At 35.6% G+C, this 17586-nt stretch overlaps 2 protein-coding genes across 2 annotated transcripts; both read right to left on the reverse strand.

Annotated features, from left to right (window-relative positions):
* Nucleotides 1–305: 305 nt before the first annotated feature.
* On the reverse strand, nt 306–8038 carry LOC113237801 (organic cation/carnitine transporter 7-like). Its single transcript, XM_026474469.1, has 10 exons — nt 7906–8038; nt 5742–5903; nt 5329–5491; nt 5001–5122; nt 4550–4782; nt 4146–4300; nt 3609–3729; nt 2982–3265; nt 543–670; nt 306–398 (listed from the first exon to the last, which is right to left on the reverse strand). The coding sequence occupies exons 1-10, from the start codon at nt 8018–8020 to the stop codon at nt 337–339; spliced, it is 1545 nt and encodes a 514-aa protein (XP_026330254.1). The 5' UTR covers nt 8021–8038; the 3' UTR covers nt 306–336.
* Nucleotides 8039–12346: 4308 nt separating this feature from the next.
* Nucleotides 12347–17219, reverse strand: LOC113237934 (organic cation/carnitine transporter 7-like). The gene is made up of 10 exons (XM_026474652.1): nt 17105–17219; nt 16546–16707; nt 15910–16072; nt 15592–15713; nt 14870–15102; nt 14517–14671; nt 14151–14271; nt 13405–13688; nt 13087–13214; nt 12347–12501 (listed from the first exon to the last, which is right to left on the reverse strand). Exons 1-10 carry the CDS (start codon nt 17217–17219, stop codon nt 12347–12349), a joined length of 1638 nt encoding a protein of 545 aa, XP_026330437.1.
* Nucleotides 17220–17586: the final 367 nt, after the last annotated feature.

The following is a 17586-nucleotide window of genomic DNA, read 5'->3' on the forward strand; positions in this document are numbered from 1 at the left end:
TACAATTTTATTCTCATTTGCCGTCTCGTATTCGAATGGGAAAACGCATTATGCGACTTTTTATTAATCGCATTGAGATATCGGTACAGTAGAACTTATTATTGATCAAACATTAAGAAAAATTACTTCGATCTGACTGGACTTGAACCACTATCTGTTGCCTCACCGTGGCTACGATAGAACTTGTTTCATTGTTAATAATGTGGCGACACATTATTACCTAAGTATATTATTTACGTCCAATAAACAGATTCATCGTAAGAGATATGTAATACATTACGGGCAAATAAAACAACTGTGAATTCATTTGTAGATATGTATATTTGTACAATGTCTCTATTTATCTGTAGGAGACTTTCGTTTATCTGCTGGTAATAACAATGACACCAAGACTCCACCTGCAACAAATCACGGTGTATAAATTTTAAAGACGATTTTATTGTACAATGACAAAATTCAAGTGTCATTTTTTAAATTAACGAGTAAAAAAGTTGTTACAACTTCATTATTATTGGCAAACAAACTTAATAGCCAAGACTCACTCAATGCAAAAGCGCTAAGACAGTAAAAAGTAACTGAGCAGTGCGAAGTTATAAAAGGTCCAACAAGATTGATTCCCGCCACGCTACTGATCCGAGCTACCATCACTCCGAGACACGCTGCCATACCCCTGATGAACAAAAAATATATAATAATAACAATTTCGACAAAGATTTAAACAAATTTCAACAAAGACATTTTGTTTACAACTGTGGTCCTTTTTCACACTTTCATTTTTGCGGTTATTTTGTAGGAGTGCTACAGGTATGGACGGAGCTCAACGTCCATCTAAGTTTATGTGAACGCGAATATAGTGCCTTTAAATATCTCTTCGGTTAGATTTGTACACCTCGTGCCTCCAATAAAGTGAACTTTTGAATAGGCGCAAAAACAGAATTACTTAGACCTTAATTTTATATTGAAAAGTAATATATGTAAAACTGGGCTGTGTGAAAGCAAACAGTGTCATAATTGAATTATCTGCCGCTTGGTGGCGCCCTTGTAAATGTGAACCTTTTTTGTAGCCCAAATATTTTTGGAAGAAGAAAAACAAGAACGTGATGAAGAAGAACCTTATGATACAGTAGTAACAGAAAATATTAAAAGTTCTGAAGATTGCCTATGTAGTGCCAATAATGAAGGTGATGAGACATATGAACCGTCACAGGAAATTGATCTAAGTGACTTCGACAAAATGAATATTGCATTGCGATCACGCAGAAACAAATTTTTTGTTAATTTTTTTTATTTATTAGGGATATAATTAGGGATGTAAGCATCCCTTAAACTTACGAAGAAGCTGCCAACAGGCCTGACTGTAAGTTATGATTAGAAGCCATTGCAGAAGAGCTGGAGGCTCTTATCATGTAAATAACACCTGGAGTATTATTGACAGAGGAAATCAGAGAGCTTCAGAATGGGGTTTTGACATTAAAGAAACAAAGATGGCGAAATAAAACAATATAAAGCTCGGCTTTGTGCTCGAGGTCTTCCTTCTCATCTACTACTCGATATGATTATATAAGAATTTTATTAAGTGTCGCTGCACAAAAGAATTTGATTATTAAACAGTTAGATGTCAAAATCGCCTTTTTCTATGGAATACTTGAAGAGGATATTTATGTGGAAATTCCAGAAGGTGTTAAGGCAGACAGAAATAAAATTTGTAAACTGAACAAATCTCTTTATGGACTAAAACAGTTATCTTGCTGCTGGAATCAGAAATTTACAGATTTCTCAGTGAAATTTGGTTTTGTTCAGTCGCAAGCAGATAATTATGTTTTTATAGGAAATTTTGACAGTGTTCAAACTTTGTTAATTCTATATGCTGATGATGCATTAATAATATCATAAGCAAAACCAATTGTGGATAAAATTGTAAGCTATTTGAAACAAGGTTTTAAGAGTAAAGAATCAGATTTGAGTCGATTTGCAGGCTTCGAAATTTCCAGAACTCGTGATTGTATTTGTATTAGTCAGAAAAGCTATATAGAACAAATAATAAGCCGATTCAATATGAACACTGCTCACCCGTGTAATACACCTATTGATGTAAATGTTCGAATAACTAAAAGTATTGAGAATGAGCAGACACTTTTTCCTTACAGGGAAGCTATAGGCTAATTATTGTTCTTGTCTACTGCATCTAGGCCAGATATCTCACTCAGTGTCAATCTACTGTGAAGATATATTAACAATCCTAGTGCTGAACATGTTGCTCAGGTTAAGAAATTAATTAGATACCTGATTAAAAGCAAACATTTATGTATAAAATATCAGGGTTGTGAGAGTTTGATTGGATATTCGGACTTAGATTTTGCTGGGGATGTGGATACTAGGAAGTCAACAACGGGTTATTTATTTATCTTAAATATGGCGGCCCCATTTCTTAGGCTAGGCAAAAACAACCATGTGTTGCTCTGTCAACCACTGATCTTCTTAATCTTAATAATAGTTCTCAACAAAAAGGTAGGAACACAAATAGTTTCTATTAAAATACGAAAAATACAACTAATCCCACATATATTTAGTGGCAGTACTGAAAAACAATGTACCTATATAAAACTAGGCTGTATGAAAGCAAACAGTGTCATAGTCGAATTATCCGCCGCATGATGGCGCCCTTGTGCATGTGAACATGGCGTGATGTCAGTGTGGTTTTGTACAAAACTTTTATTTAGTTTAATATAGAAGTTACAAGAAATCTGGTTTATTATTATTATTATTATTATTATTCCAAGTTTTTATAAGTAAAAAAAGGGTCTACATACTCGTATCATATTTTAAGCTTAATTGCCCGATAATTTGAAGTGTAAAATAGGAATTTCGTCCAAAAACGGAGTTACGAAGTTTTCAAATTTGACCGACGACATCTTATTAAGAAAATGCAAATCATGTATAAATCATAAATACAATTATCACAATATTAATATCACACTTACCGGAAAGACGTTGGAACGAGATCTACAAAATAAGCAAACAATGGTCCCATGCAAAGACTTGTTGAAAATACTCCAAAATAGAAAAGGCCAGCAATATTATTTGGAATAGAAGTGGTCAAAGCGCAACAAATGCCAGCAAATGCATAGATCATAATGAGAGATGCTTTTCTCCTTAAAGCAAATCTAGACATGATGACGTTGACAGAACTGAAGAATGCGCCCGATACTATCACAGTTAGGACCAGTGGGAGCTCTATCGCAGTAGATGACGATGTGCAAGTAGTCTGAAATACGGAAAGTTATTAAAGTCTCCATCGTTATGGTTAAACTGCCTCTGTGGCCGAACGGTTACCATGTCGGACTGCCACGCAGATGTCCCAGGTTCGATTCCCTGGCCTGGAGAAATATTTGTATGGCCTTCATTTATTTCTCTCGTGAGTTTGGGTGTAATTTGTAGTTGTCTGTTAAATTCCGTTGACACGAGTTGTAACAGCTAAACCTAAGGTGAACTTATAGGATCGTCGCAAATATTTGTAAAAATCGTAGAATGTGAAGAGTTGATCTATTTTAGATGGAACAAATTTGCTGACCAATTAATCAGAATATACTAAGATTAAGGAAACTTACATGCACGCTGCTGATAGAAGATGTCAGCTCTACCATAGCACAAAGACCTTCCGTATGATTTAATTCCGGTGAAGTGAAGGCCTTGGCTATGAATGGTAGCCAAACGTATAAACTTCCGCTTCTGTTAAAGATATTATAGATATAGATAGATAGATTCTACAAATAAGAATTAGAAAAATTGTGCTGTCATTTCAACAAACAGGGAATATTTTAAAAGTATGAAACAGAAACTAAATATTAAAAAGAAAAACATTAATACAATAATTTACCTAACAAATGATATGATACATAGTTAAGGCTCTGTAAATATTGACTTTCACAATGTAATTGTGTTGTTAATAATACTCTAGTAAAATAAATACACCAGTCTCTTCGAAAACCGCCAGGTCTCTCGCACCTAGTATATTTTCCTTAAAAGAGAGCAATGTCCTGCACTGGGTATGGTATGATGTAACGACCCGGTATCCAACTCGACATCTAGGCGCTTATTTTACGCATAGTCTTGCACTGGGTACAGTATAATGTGGCAGTACTTACATGCTAAAAGAAATAAAAACCAAATAATATAGGATCACTGTATTCCGTAGCAGTGGAGGTTTGAACAATGGTGCAGTTTGTTGCCATAAGGATTCTAGGAGAGACCCTTCTTTACGTTTAATGTTGCCCTCTTCGTTTAGAGTTAGGTGTTGTACCTAAAATCAGAATGCTTTACATAAGTAATCATCTACCGCGGCTCATAGAAGAAACTGCATATTGCCTCCGATAAGTCACTGTGATCCGTAACGTTGGTCGAAATGACACCTTCAATCAATTAAAACCCCTTTTACTACTCAAGTACATAATGAAATTAATAAAAGAAATTTATATTATTCATAATTTTTGCCATTGTAATCGTTAAGTGCCAATGACACAGACGAAAGAAGATCTAACTAAATTCTTACTGAATATTCCTCTAAACCGCCGTTCCTCTTGTGAATTTTTCTCAAAATCTCCAAAGCTTGTTTTTCATTTCCTGCATTCAGTACAAACTTAGGACTCTCGAAGAAGAAATGCAATAAGACTGCTCCCAAACCCAAAGGTAACGCCAATATCAGTACTAGTAATCTCCAAGGCTTAAAGGATATGTAACCCAAATCGTAGAAGAAGTCGAGATTGCCTACGCAGTAGGCTATGGCTAAAAAAGTAAAGATACCAATGTTAGTAATAGAGAATATGTATAATAATTAACCGACTTGGTTATTATCTAGTGGATTCTGCACTGCGCGGAGGCGTTTATAGGCCACGATGATGCGGTTAGGGTGGCCAAGCATTAAGCGTATATATTTTGACTTGTAATCGGGACGGGACAGTGGACAAGGACGTGGAAAAGTAAAAATATAATTTATTTCTTACTCATGTAAGTGGGTAAACCCAGGTGAAGTATGCTGGTCATAACAAGCAAGTAAGGTCCCTTAATACGACCTGGGCACGATTCTCCCAACAATGTGTACGATGCTGACTGAGCACAGCTGCAACTACAACGAACAGGTGCTAATGAGTATAGCAGACAGTGAATTAACATTCTCAGTTTTCACTCACATAAATTGCATTACATTGTCATTCCAAAGAATCACTAGAAAACTCGTCAATCGAATCGTTTATAAGTTTTGTAGTAATTATTTAGTCGCACTTGACGTAAAACAATTTAACTTAATGCAAATATATTAAACTTTCAACTTACAAACACGTTCCAATAAGTTTTAATACACCCATCACTATCCAGTTAGGAGAGAAGGCGCATAAGGTTGACATCACAAAACTGACAAACATACCAATTGTCATACTTTTCTTGCGACCTCTTGTATCGGAGAAATAGCCCCATGCGTACGCTGTTAACACTGGCCCTGTGCATATTGACAGTAAAATTTTAAGCTCTGACATGGTGAACTTCCGTAAATATTTTATCTTTGCCTGTTAATGAAACGGAGTAAGTACGTGAATGAACGTTGAGAGAAAAAACTTGTTTGTCGACTTATTTGTGGATGGATCACGGATTTCATAAAATCAGAAAGCCACAAAGTATGAAATCATTGAAGTAAATCTAAGCACCCATTTACTTCAAAAGTGACAAAAAAACATCAAAGTAAGATTTACCTGTAAAAGGTACAGAAACGAGAATACTCTTCTGTACCATACTAAGTTGAAAATCACAGCTGGCGAAAGCTACCACCACGGAAAAGCTGAACAGGTCGAGACCCATCGATAATAATGTGATGCTCTGGGTTATTAAGAGTCCGATGTTGTACCAGCCATTGCCTGAACATGATAGAATAACATTACGCATAACTGCCTTCACGTTACAAAGACTAGGACAATTAGAAACATGTATGGTGGGTTATCTGTTTTTCCACATGGAGAAATTGTGTATCTACTGGTACATCTTCCACTATTAGGTACGGATTTTCTCTAATGAGAGAGTTTAGGTCCTAAGTCCACCACACCGGTGCAATGTGGTTTGGAAATTCTACATGTTCACAGAGTCAACTCCTGATACAAATCTATTTGGAAAACGACTGATTCCGGTCTATGTGTACTGAGTCGAAATTAATTTCGTTACTGTAGTGCTCATAGTATAAGGGGTTCTCTGATTTGAGATCAATTTTTGGTATGTTTCTCTAGTATATTATTACGATTATTTATCTTTGAAAGGTTAAACCTTCTTCGACACATTGGTGCAAAAGCTTGAACGTCCAAAGCCTTTCAGTGACTCTTACATCTAATTCAAACTAATTTGCCAGATGTTCAATTATCCATTGTTTTCACTACCTTTAATTATTTGCTCGAACTTATGTTTACAAATATCCGGTCTCTGCCATGTCCAAAAGAGATATAATCAAATAAGTAACTTATTTCAACATTTTTTAATTCTGAAATTTGTGTCTTCGTGATAATCAACCATTATAAAACGTGTCAATAGCCAAAATTTTTAATCTTTTTTTATATTTATGAATATTGTGTATACGTAGGTATATAGCATTGTTAATATTTTTAACCGACTTTAAAAAAGGAGGAGGTTCTCAATTAGACTGTATGTCAAAGTCAAAGTCAAACAATTTATTTGCGAAAGTCACAATATTTGCAGGCAATACAAGTTGTTACACATTATTAAATTTGATAGTATCATGCATGTGACACCCTGTGAGGGCATAGCAAATTTTAGAGGGATTTATACATTTTAAATAATAATCAATTTTAAACTAATGTAATCGAAAAATTTAAACAATAACAAATGTCAAAATACCTGGCAATCAATTTTAAACTAATATAAGCTATAAATTTAAACAATAATAAATGTCAACATAAATGTGAATGGTTACAATTACAAAATGTCAATTTAAGTACCTACATTAATAATATAGTCCAAATTAATTTATACTCTACTCTATTTTAGATCTCTAAATTCTTGTCAGAAATGTATTCAATAATACTATAGTAACATTTTTTAATTAATATATGTTTCAATGTTTTTTCGAAATCAGTATCTTTGGCTATGTCTCTGATTGTAAGCGGTAAATTATTATACAGTTTAATTGTCATGTAATGTGGACTGGTATCCACCAGTGTTAGGTTGGTAAAAGTGGTTTCTAGTTTACGTAAGTTTCGATTTTTTCTTTTTAATGTTGTTAAAAAAGTATATAGGCTCTTATGTTTTCTTACAAACTTACATGCTTCGAGGATATATATAGATGTAAGAGTGAGAATACCATGCTTTATGAAGAGAGGCTTACATGATTGTATGTTCTTTTTTTGTATGTATGTTACGCGAGAACTCCTGTATTTGTGAACCGATTTTCATGATTCTTTTTTGTTGGAAAGGGGGTACTTCCATAGTGGTCCCATTTCATTTTGAAGAAAATCACCCACCTCTAAGGATGGCTGTTCACGCATGAAGATTCATTTTTATAAATAGCGCCTAACTTTAATTTAGGAGCAATTACTTTAATGTTTGATTTTGCTATATCTTCAATTCAAGACTTTTTCTCTCAATATACTTTGAGTAGTGAGAACCGATTTTTATTATCTCCAGTGTCATGTTCTGTAAAGTGGCGAACTAGGGGATATTTCAATTAAATTTAGCAAATAGATGTAATTCCACGTACTTTTGAGGTCGGTTTTTTTAGTACTCTGTACTGAGATTGTTACTCTTGTTATTTCGGGTATTGATCTTATAATTAATTTGACTGAATCTGAACATACAGTTGTCACAACACACGTGGGAATGTTTAAAAAATATAAATAATAGGTGTTTTTAACTCACCTGCTAAGTCGATAGCTTCATCGAAATTGTAACATTTGGCTTTCTCTTCACTATCTTTCCCCGACATTGTTATTTGTTTCTCTATTATATCAGATTCATAATTAATTGTTTCCATGTTGTTCTTTTTCTTGAGGTCTTTATTAGGTTCTTATTTATTTTTTTCTTTTATCTGTATTGATTCTTTCACTTGTCAATTCTATATATTTTTACTTTAATTTAGACATACGTTCTTCATAGTTCTAATTACAAATGGTTATAATATAAATAGAATGAAAAATAACATTCTGTTTATCACATTTGTGAGGAACTAACAAGCTCCCCCGAGCTCGCTCCATATATCACTGATACTGGCAAAAAAGTGATAATTCACGGTGTAGGTGCCTAGTAACTAGTCAAATAAAGGAAATCTTATGCAATAATGATCTTTATTACAATATTTATTCAATTAACTACTCGAGTTTAAGCCAGAGGGGCTTTGTTGGAATCTTCAAATATAAATAATTAAGATAAAAAAAGTCTTTAAAAACTTGTTGTATTTGTTCTGTTTCTTTACTTTTATTCTATTATTTACAGCGAGACACGTTCACGGTGCTGCGAATATTGTTCAGTGTAAAAATATCACAACATTGCACGGTGTTTCTTAGGCCATACTAATGTGCGACAAAAATCAGAAACACCGTGGTTTTTACTTTTGAGTTTGTTTATGTTAATAAAACTTATATTTGTGCAAAAAAAATTAACAGTAATACACGAGAGTTGAGTACAAATTGGAAATGAAACTATTTTTCGGATCTAAATAACGTACCTATATGTTTTTTGAAATAGACCCAACATTTCGGGCCCTTTACAGGGCCAATGGTCAGCCGCAACCATGGGACTGAATGACAGTTAAAAACGCTAATCGCTTAAATATTTATTTTAACTTTCCAAATCCTGATACCAAATAATCAGTACTAATAAGAAGCCTGTTAAAAAAGTCCATATTAGTAACAACTCTAAAAATCTTCTTTGCATGCCGAAGTAGAAACTATCTGTCCTTGTTTCTCGATTTTGCGGCAATAAACGACGTCATGACGTGAGTGAGCGTAATTAGCTTCATTAGCAGCGCCAACGTCACCTAAATCATTACTTAACGAAGCAAATAAGTGGTCCAGCTGGTGGATCTCGCTCTACTCACAATCTTTCTAAACAAATACGTATTGGAAAGCCCGGCTGACTGACAAATTGAAAAGGCTAAATGATTCGGAAGTTTTTAGTGTTGACGATGTTTTTTCCATGGCAACTTTAACCTCGTACAGAATAATTTTAAACGCTTCCTTTCACATTTTCCATCTGCCTAGGCCTCTGTACTATTCTAATAAAAACTGTTGATTGAAGACACCAGATTCGTTCGGAAACTAAATTTAAAAAATCAACATATATATTATAGAGGGAAAAAGTCTCTCGAAGTTTGTGCCATCCACCCAACTTGCAACTGCGAGCCCGACACTCTTTTGCCCATACTCGGCCACCAATCAGTCGACGTCTTGATCCACCTGTCGTCACCTTGCCTTGCTACGTATCCCGCCCAACCCCATTTGAGTTCCATTATCCGAATTCCAGCATCCTGAACTTTCGTTTTTTTTTGTCGGATCTCAACGTTCGGAACTCGGTTTACGAGGCTTATGCCGATCATGGCGCCCCACAGCCTTCTGTGCAACTCTCAAACTGTATACAGTCTCCTGTGTGAGCATCTTGGGTCTTCAGGCAATGTGGAACCTTGTCTGTAACTCAAAAATGCGATTTTAGTCGGAATGAATATTACGAAGTTATCGATTACGATTACTTTCGTTTTTTCTTTGTATCCAGTACGCATTAAAGGGCATTGTAGCGAACTGTATCAATGGGGTTCGGGGGGGCTGTTATCAACGAGTGAGCAAGAGCAAATGTACTTATACTTTATTACAAAACAACGCGCTGCTGTCAATCAAAACAGGAACAATGGTCAATAATAAGAAAGGCGCCAAAAAGAATCACATTTAAATTTAGAATTCAAATATAAAAGTAAACTTAAAAAGACTATCAAATATATGTGCAATAATTATTGTGACTTTTCCATGGAAAGAAAAACCGACCTCAAACATTTGCTTATCGGCTTTTTTCAATTTCCATGGAATCCCCTCATCAGATTTTAACTTTTTGGTGACAATGGACTGTTGCGTACTCCTTTGTACATTTTGTATTTTCTTTTCTGGATTTATATTTTCTTGTCTGGTTTGACGATGATTTGTTAATTACACATATTGTGCCAAGTGCAAAGTAGACAAGTATTTGAAGAAAATAGTTAGTAATTTGTGATAGCCGAAACGAACCCGGAACAGCATCAGGGACCACCTCAAGAGTATATTTGAAACAAAAAAATAATTTTCAAAATCGGTACACAACTGATGGAGGAATTGATGAATACACGGACATGCCTATAAAATTTGAGCATTTCCTTCGATTTTCATGGGATCCCCTGATGAGATTCTGACTTGGCGACAATGGACCACGAGGGTGCACCTTTTCAAACAAAAAAAGAATATTCAAAATCGGTCCACAATTACCAGAGATATCGGAAAACATACATACAGCCGAACGTATAATAATAATAATAAAATATTTATTTAGGTATACACCCATTAATGAATTTTACATTACATTACATACCCATTAAATTGAATTTTATTAGCCAAATATTATAATTATTAATGAAGTAAATAATTAAGAATTTGTAATATAACATATTCCCGGGGTGCGGTCGGGACAAGCACCAATTTACCTACAGTTACCTACCGGAATTTATCCAAGATTCTACAACTAACGAAGGAAACCAACACCAAGTTTTAGTATTGATCGTTTATTGATCGATTTACCATAAGTAATAAATGCACCTCTTAAGTATACTAGAATTAGAAAGAAAGAAAGAAAAGTAATTTATTCAGCACAATACACGTGGAGTACAATATTAATAATTAGTATTAAAAGTGTATTATTGCACTGAAAAGGACCCAACTTAGCTATTACTGCGGCAGGGCCACAGCGCTGGTTTTCAGTGGACCCTTTTCGAAAATGCCGATTAAAGGAAGTAAAAATATATGAATAAAATAAAAACAAAACGTGGACGCGAGTTAAATAAAAACTTAAACATGAAACAACATAATTAAATAGGAAACATAACACAAATTTCAACTAATGTCTCAACAAAGATTCTCTCTGCTTTTTCTTTTTAGTTTTGTATTTTGAGGCGCATTATACAAATAAAATTGTTCCAGACGTGTTTTGTAGATTTAGAATGTGCTCTTTGAGTTGACATTTGAACGCATAAACGGATTTATTTAATTAATTACATGAACCACGCAGGGTTACTACCCTAACTAATCTAGTGACGGCGTTGAGCTAAAGGGTAGGTTTACGAGGTTGAAGGGTAAGCGATTCGCACTGCATGGACACACGTTGGTCACGCGCAGCAATCGCTACCGAACCCAGGAAACGGAAGGAGGAGGATAGTCCCTACGGGGGACGGAAGACGAGCAATTCGCACGGTCTGGGCACACCTTGGTCACGCGCTGCAATTACTCTGCATTAGCCCCTCACCCGGTGGAGGTGCTTACCGTAGCAAGCTCCGGCTTGCGGCCTTTTATAGTCTCGTCGTCGCTCTTGGCGCGCCTCCCGCCCGCCGTCCACTGTGCCGCCCGCGTCGGCATCGGTCCGCGGAACTTTCCATGACGCACGATCGGTCGACGCTGTGGCGAGTCGCGCCCGGTGCGACGCGTCACAAATGACAATAAATTGAATTGTATTACGTTAGAAATAACAGTGTAATCTCTTTCGTATTATGGCGAAAAAATCGTCTACTCTATTCACGGCAACTATGTCAGACGCACTACACCGCCAGTGCAGCCGCAGCATAGTATAACCTGCACCTTTTTTTTAAGTCGGTTAAAAAAGATTCGTAGCGACCTCTGCGATTCGCTACAGACATAAAGGAAACAGTTAATTTTATTTTTATAGATGATTAAACAGCATCTCAAAATTGACACAAAAGCTATTATACTAGCTTAATGTTAATTTCATAAGCAAATCATGGGCAAATTATATAAAATAACTTGGTACGGAGGCGGAGATGCCGAGATTACGGAGACGTGTTCAGCTCGCGGCAAGCTCGCAAACCATGTACACACTATGAATATTGGTAACTCATGCAATGGTTACAGCTCGCTAGTGAGTACTCGGCTTTAGGTATGACAATGAACTAAATTTTTATTAGTGCAAAGTAAATGACATAGATGGCGTTAAATGTAAATGCTTGTGGTATTATTTAAGAGCTTGGCTCTTGTCTTGTGTAATCGCCAACCATTTCTTTAAGTTCCTGATTTGATACGACATTAACTTTTTCCTTATCTGGCCTAAATAAGTTCGTCTAGATCCTTCTGTGATTCTCTTTCATTTCGATCTTTCCTCCTACAATGCCTCTACGAATACTATCGTGACGTATATTAGATGCCCAAACGCCTTTCTCCTTCTGCTCTCTATTGTCTTTAATAAGTTTGCCTTTTCCGGCATTATTCTTAACATCTGCACATACATTTATTTTTCCTGATCAACTTTCCTTTACCACACCTCACAGTCGTCCAATCGTTCTATATCTCTATATCATTATCCATCGTATATACAAATTTCTTAAAAAATGTTTACGTTAATTTCCATGTAGAGTACAACACAAGATGTGTCGTAATCGAATGAGAAAACACATTACGCTTCTCTTTATTGAATGCGCCGAGGTATCAGCAAAATGGCACTTGTTTCATTGTCAATAAAGTGGCAAACCATACATAACTTGTCATGCCTTATTAATCAGATTCAATTCCAAAGATAATGGCACGTGTAACACAGCATGGACAAATCAAACAACTGTCAATTAGTTTGTAGATATTTATTTCACGCTATCTCTATTGTCTGTAGTAGACTTTCGCTTATCTGCTGGCAATAACAATGACACCAAGACTCCACCTGCAACAAATCACGGGCTTTAAAGCCAGGCCAAAAATTTAAACGTCAATTTCGTTTTATATTGGCTTAATTCAATTGCAATCCTTCATTTAAAAGTAAAATATTTGTTAAGCCTTTATTACCATTGCCAAATAAACTTAGTACACTCACTTAATGCTAAAGCACTCAGACAGTAAAATGTAACTGAGCAGTGCGAAGTGATAAAGGGTCCCACGAGATTGATTCCAGAGACGCTACTGATCCGAGTTACCATCACACCGAGACACGCTGCCATGCCACTGACAAACAAAAAAAAATATTTTTGAGAAGTGCTACAGGGTCAATATTTTGACCCAATGGTTTTGTTAATATAATAATGCAGATAAAATAATGTCTTTAAATACAGAATATAGGAATATGAACCAAAATATTTACAAAAAATGTATATCACAAATTATAATTAACAAAATGCAAGAGTATAACCCTTACCGGAAAGACGTTGGAACAAGATCTACAAAATAAGCAAACAATGGTCCCGTACATAGACTTGTAGCCAACATTCCAAAATAGAAAATACCAGCAACATTGCTTGGAATCAGAGTAGTCATAATGCCACAAATAGCAGCAAATGCATAAATCATGATAAGAGATGCTTTTCTCCTCGAAGCAAATCTAGCCATTATTATGTTGATAGTGGTGAAGAATCCGCCAGTTGCAATCGAAGTTAGGACCAGTGGGAGTTCCACCGTACTGGCTGACGATGTGCAAGTGGTCTGGAACACATAAACTGGTTTTAGTTTCTAATATTATTATCGAGAATATAATGAGCTTAATGAACTTACAATACCGCGAAAATAATATTAGGGTCGTCGTAATAAACGTAATACACAAGGAGTTGGCATAAACTATTTCAAATGAGAAAATTTATAGACGGATCAACTAGTAAGTATATTTGAGCCAATGTGGAACAGTTGCTTCTTAATTTAAGAGGTCAACGGTTCAAATTCCTATGGCGGCATGTACTTACAGCTTTAATTTCTAACACATGACATCTGTGAATGGTTACTACCAGTACCTCACGCTAACGGTGAATGAAAACATCGTTATGAAACTAGCACGTCAAAGAAGGTTCTGACCCCTTGAATGACGTGTGTTCAAGGAGAGGATATTCGAGCCAAGTAGTGGGTTGATGATGAAACAGTATATAATATGATTAACGAAACCAAGAAACTTACAGGCTCGCTGCTGATAGAAGATGTCAGCTCTACCAATGCACAAAGACCATTTGTATGATTTAATGCTGGTTCATTGAATGCGTTTGCAATGAATGGTAACCAAACGTTTAAACTTCCGCTTCTGTTAAAGATATAACAATAAATCATTGATATTTTGATTGGAAATTCTTAGATGATATTGAAATAACTAAGCAAACAAGTGAAATGCCTAAAACAAATTAAATATATAAAAAGAATTAAAAAGACAGAAGACAAAGTTCATTACAGTTGACACTTAATCTTATTGTATTATTAAAAACACTGTAATAAATCACTTTCCATAGAAAGGATCAGCGTGCTGCAGTAGAATACTGTAGTAGTACTTACATGCTAAAAGCAATGAAAACTAAGCAATATAGAATCATTGTATTCCGTAGAAGTGGAGGTTTGAACAATGGTGCAGTCTGCTGCCATAAAGATGTTAGAAAAGGCCCTTCTCTACGTTTAACGTTACCGTCTTCGTTTAGTACTAGATATTGAACCTAAAACGGTATATTTTTTATAAATTATCATCTGGTACTGCTCGTACGAGATAAGAGTTGCTACCGATCAATCGTAATGATATGCAACGTTGTTTGGTCGGAATAACTCCTTCAACCAAATGCAACTCCTTATCTACCTGATTATTAGGCCAGGGTTCATAAAAAGCCAAAGATAAAGAATATGTAACTACATCTTACTGGATATTCCTCGGAACGACCATTCCTCTTGTGAATTTTTCTCAAAATCTCCAAAGCTTGTTCTTCTTTTCCAGTATTCAGTACAAATTTAGGGCTCTCAAAGAAGAAATGCAATAAGACTGACGCCAAACCCAAAGGTAACGCCAGTATCAAAGCTAGTAGTCTCCAAGGCACGAAAGATATGTAGCCCAGGCCGTACAGGAAGTCGAGTTTGAATACGGCGTAGGCTATACCTGGAAAAGTTACAGTACTAACGTTAATAACTGAACATATACATTAGTTGTTTGACTTGGAGGTCCCTTAAATAGGCCCCGCACATAGATCCACCTTCTAAGATAATCTTTGCTTCGACCGACTAAATCATTTGAACCTCGGCTGTCAATGTAATATTATCCCGCAACCATCTAACTTGCACTGTACATCCTGACACCAGAATGCGGGAGGCGGCAAACAGGGCCATTAGGGGGCCGAATTTTGGGCTCATATATTTTGTCTTGTCGTTGAAACAATGGACGTAGAGGAAAAATTGATTTATTGCACATAAATTTCACAATGTAATTATTTATTGGTACTAATGCGTAACAATTGTTTATTGCATCTAATTGCTGTTTATTTCACTTCTTTATTGCTATTTTTTCGACCATATTAAAAAAATAACTATCAAATGTGTACAGCATATCGTGTTAGTGAGTTGAAAATTTACTTGATAATTTATTACTTACTCATGTAAGTAGGTAATCCCAGGTGGAATGTGCTAGTCATAACGAGCATGTAAGGTCCCTTGACTCGACTTGCGCACGATTCTCCTAACAACGCATACGATGCTGACTGGGCACAGCTGCAACTGCAACAAACACACTAATGATGTATGAACATATTACCCCATTCGCCAGAAAAATTGCATTACGTCGTTATTCCAAAGAATCACTAGAAAACTCATTCATCGAATCGTTAATAAAATTAAATGGTATCTTTATTATGTTGGCATATATGACGTAAAAGAAGACAACCAACTTAAAAATATTAAACTTTCAACTTACAAACAAGTTCCAACAAGTTTAAATACACCCATCATTATCCAGTTTGGAGAAAAGGTGCATAAGATTGACATCGTAAAGCTGACAAACATACCGATTGTCAAACTCTTCTTGCGTCCTCTTGTATCGGAAAAGTAGCCCCACGCATATGCTGTTAACACTGGCCCTGTACACATTAATCAAATTTTTAAAACAGATGCATAAGGACTGACTATGGTGATCTTCCAGAAAGATTTCTTTGCCTAGAGATGTTCAGACTGGTAATTGAACACGGAGACTAAGCCATCTATGTCGATTTACAATAAATTATTAATAATAACGCACACACTCATAGCTCCGCACTAGGAGAACCCTGTATCGCGAGCGTCATGGACACACACATAGACAACCACAAATTACCCTCAAACTCATGAGAGAAATGAATATAGGCCATACAAATATCTCTCCCGGCCCGGGAATCAACCCGGGTCCTCTGCGTGACAGTCCAACATGATAATCGTTACCAAGGAGGCAGTTAATTACAAAATTGAAGATTGCATGAAAGTATATATAGCAGAACCCGAACATTGTGAATTCGTTTTACGAAACCTAAGTTATCTGTTGTAAATATGATCTAAAACGTACCAAAACTAGATTTACCTGTGAAGGGCACAGAAACGAGAATACTCTTCTGTACCAGACTGAGCTGCAAATCGCAGCTGGCTAAAGCCACCACCACGGCAAAACTGAATAGGTCGAGACACATCGCAAAGAATGTGATGCTCAAGGTTACCAGGAGCCCGATGTTGTAGCAACCATTACCTGAACATATAAAGCATTATACGTATGCATAGATTCCATAAATTTTAACAAGTACATAATAATTACATCAAAGTCATTGGTAGGTTATCCATCTTTCTACAAAGAGGAGCTACGTGTCCACCCATACATCTCCCATTGTTGGGTTCTGGTTTTTTCCAAAGTGAATATAGGCTTTTGGAAAATCTTTGCATTCTGTTTTGTGTCCCGTTCCGAGTGATGACTCCAGAGTCAATACTTTGGTGATTGATGTGATCTGGCACATTATTGGTACTAATTTTATTCGTTATGTTATTCGGTCGTCTTAAAATTAATTTGTCTAATTCTGGACGCATAGTTGTCATATCAAACGTAGGAATGTTTATATAGTATAAATAATACCGGTATGTTTTTAACTCACCTGCCAAATCGATAGCCTCATCATAATTGTAAGATTTGGGTCTCTCTTCAGTGTCTTTCCGTAATGTTGTTATTTGTTTCTCTATTGTAACAGGTTCGTGATTAGCTGTTTCCATGGTTTTCATTTTTTAATTTCTGATTTTGTACTTTTTTAATCTTTCAATTGTTTTTATTTTTTTCTCGAGCTCACTTTTCTTTGCTCATGTGATCTCACTTTATGGTAAACGATGATAAGAACACTCATAGATAACAGAATATTATCAAATAACTTAACACGTATTTGTCTTACTCCGTTTGATTCTTTACGAAAATAGTTCAAATAACAAAATCTTATGAGCTACATTACAATAAAAAAATGTTTTATATTTATCACTTTTACAAGTTATGTAACAATTTTATTCGTGCACGCCTCTTGTATCACCGCTAGTAACTAAATGATTGTTTAAAACACATCTGCCTTGTGTACATATAAACATTCTTTGG

Source organism: Hyposmocoma kahamanoa, unplaced genomic scaffold, assembly GCF_003589595.1.
Source record: "Hyposmocoma kahamanoa isolate Upper Pololo Valley unplaced genomic scaffold, ASM358959v1 94, whole genome shotgun sequence".
NCBI classification, from domain to species: domain Eukaryota; kingdom Metazoa; phylum Arthropoda; class Insecta; order Lepidoptera; family Cosmopterigidae; genus Hyposmocoma; species Hyposmocoma kahamanoa.

Bases quoted from the DNA above. Each gene is read 5' to 3' on its own strand.
- LOC113237801 (XM_026474469.1), bottom strand. From the start codon at position 8,020: ATGGAAACAATTAATTATGAATCTGATATAATAGAGAAACAAATAACA. The intron at 5,904-7,905 runs GTGAGTTAAAAA...TATCATGTTCAG, and splicing joins TGAAGCTATCGACTTAGCAG to GCAATGGCTGGTACAACATC. The intron at 671-2,981 runs GTAAGTGTGATA...TTTGTTCATCAG, and splicing joins CTCGTTCCAACGTCTTTCCG to GGGTATGGCAGCGTGTCTCG.
- LOC113237934 (XM_026474652.1), bottom strand. From the start codon at position 17,219: ATGGAAACAGCTAATCACGAACCTGTTACAATAGAGAAACAAATAACA. The intron at 15,103-15,591 runs GTAAGTAATAAA...TAACTTTTCCAG, and splicing joins GGGATTACCTACTTACATGA to GTATAGCCTACGCCGTATTC. The intron at 13,215-13,404 runs GTAAGGGTTATA...TTTGTTTGTCAG, and splicing joins CTTGTTCCAACGTCTTTCCG to TGGCATGGCAGCGTGTCTCG.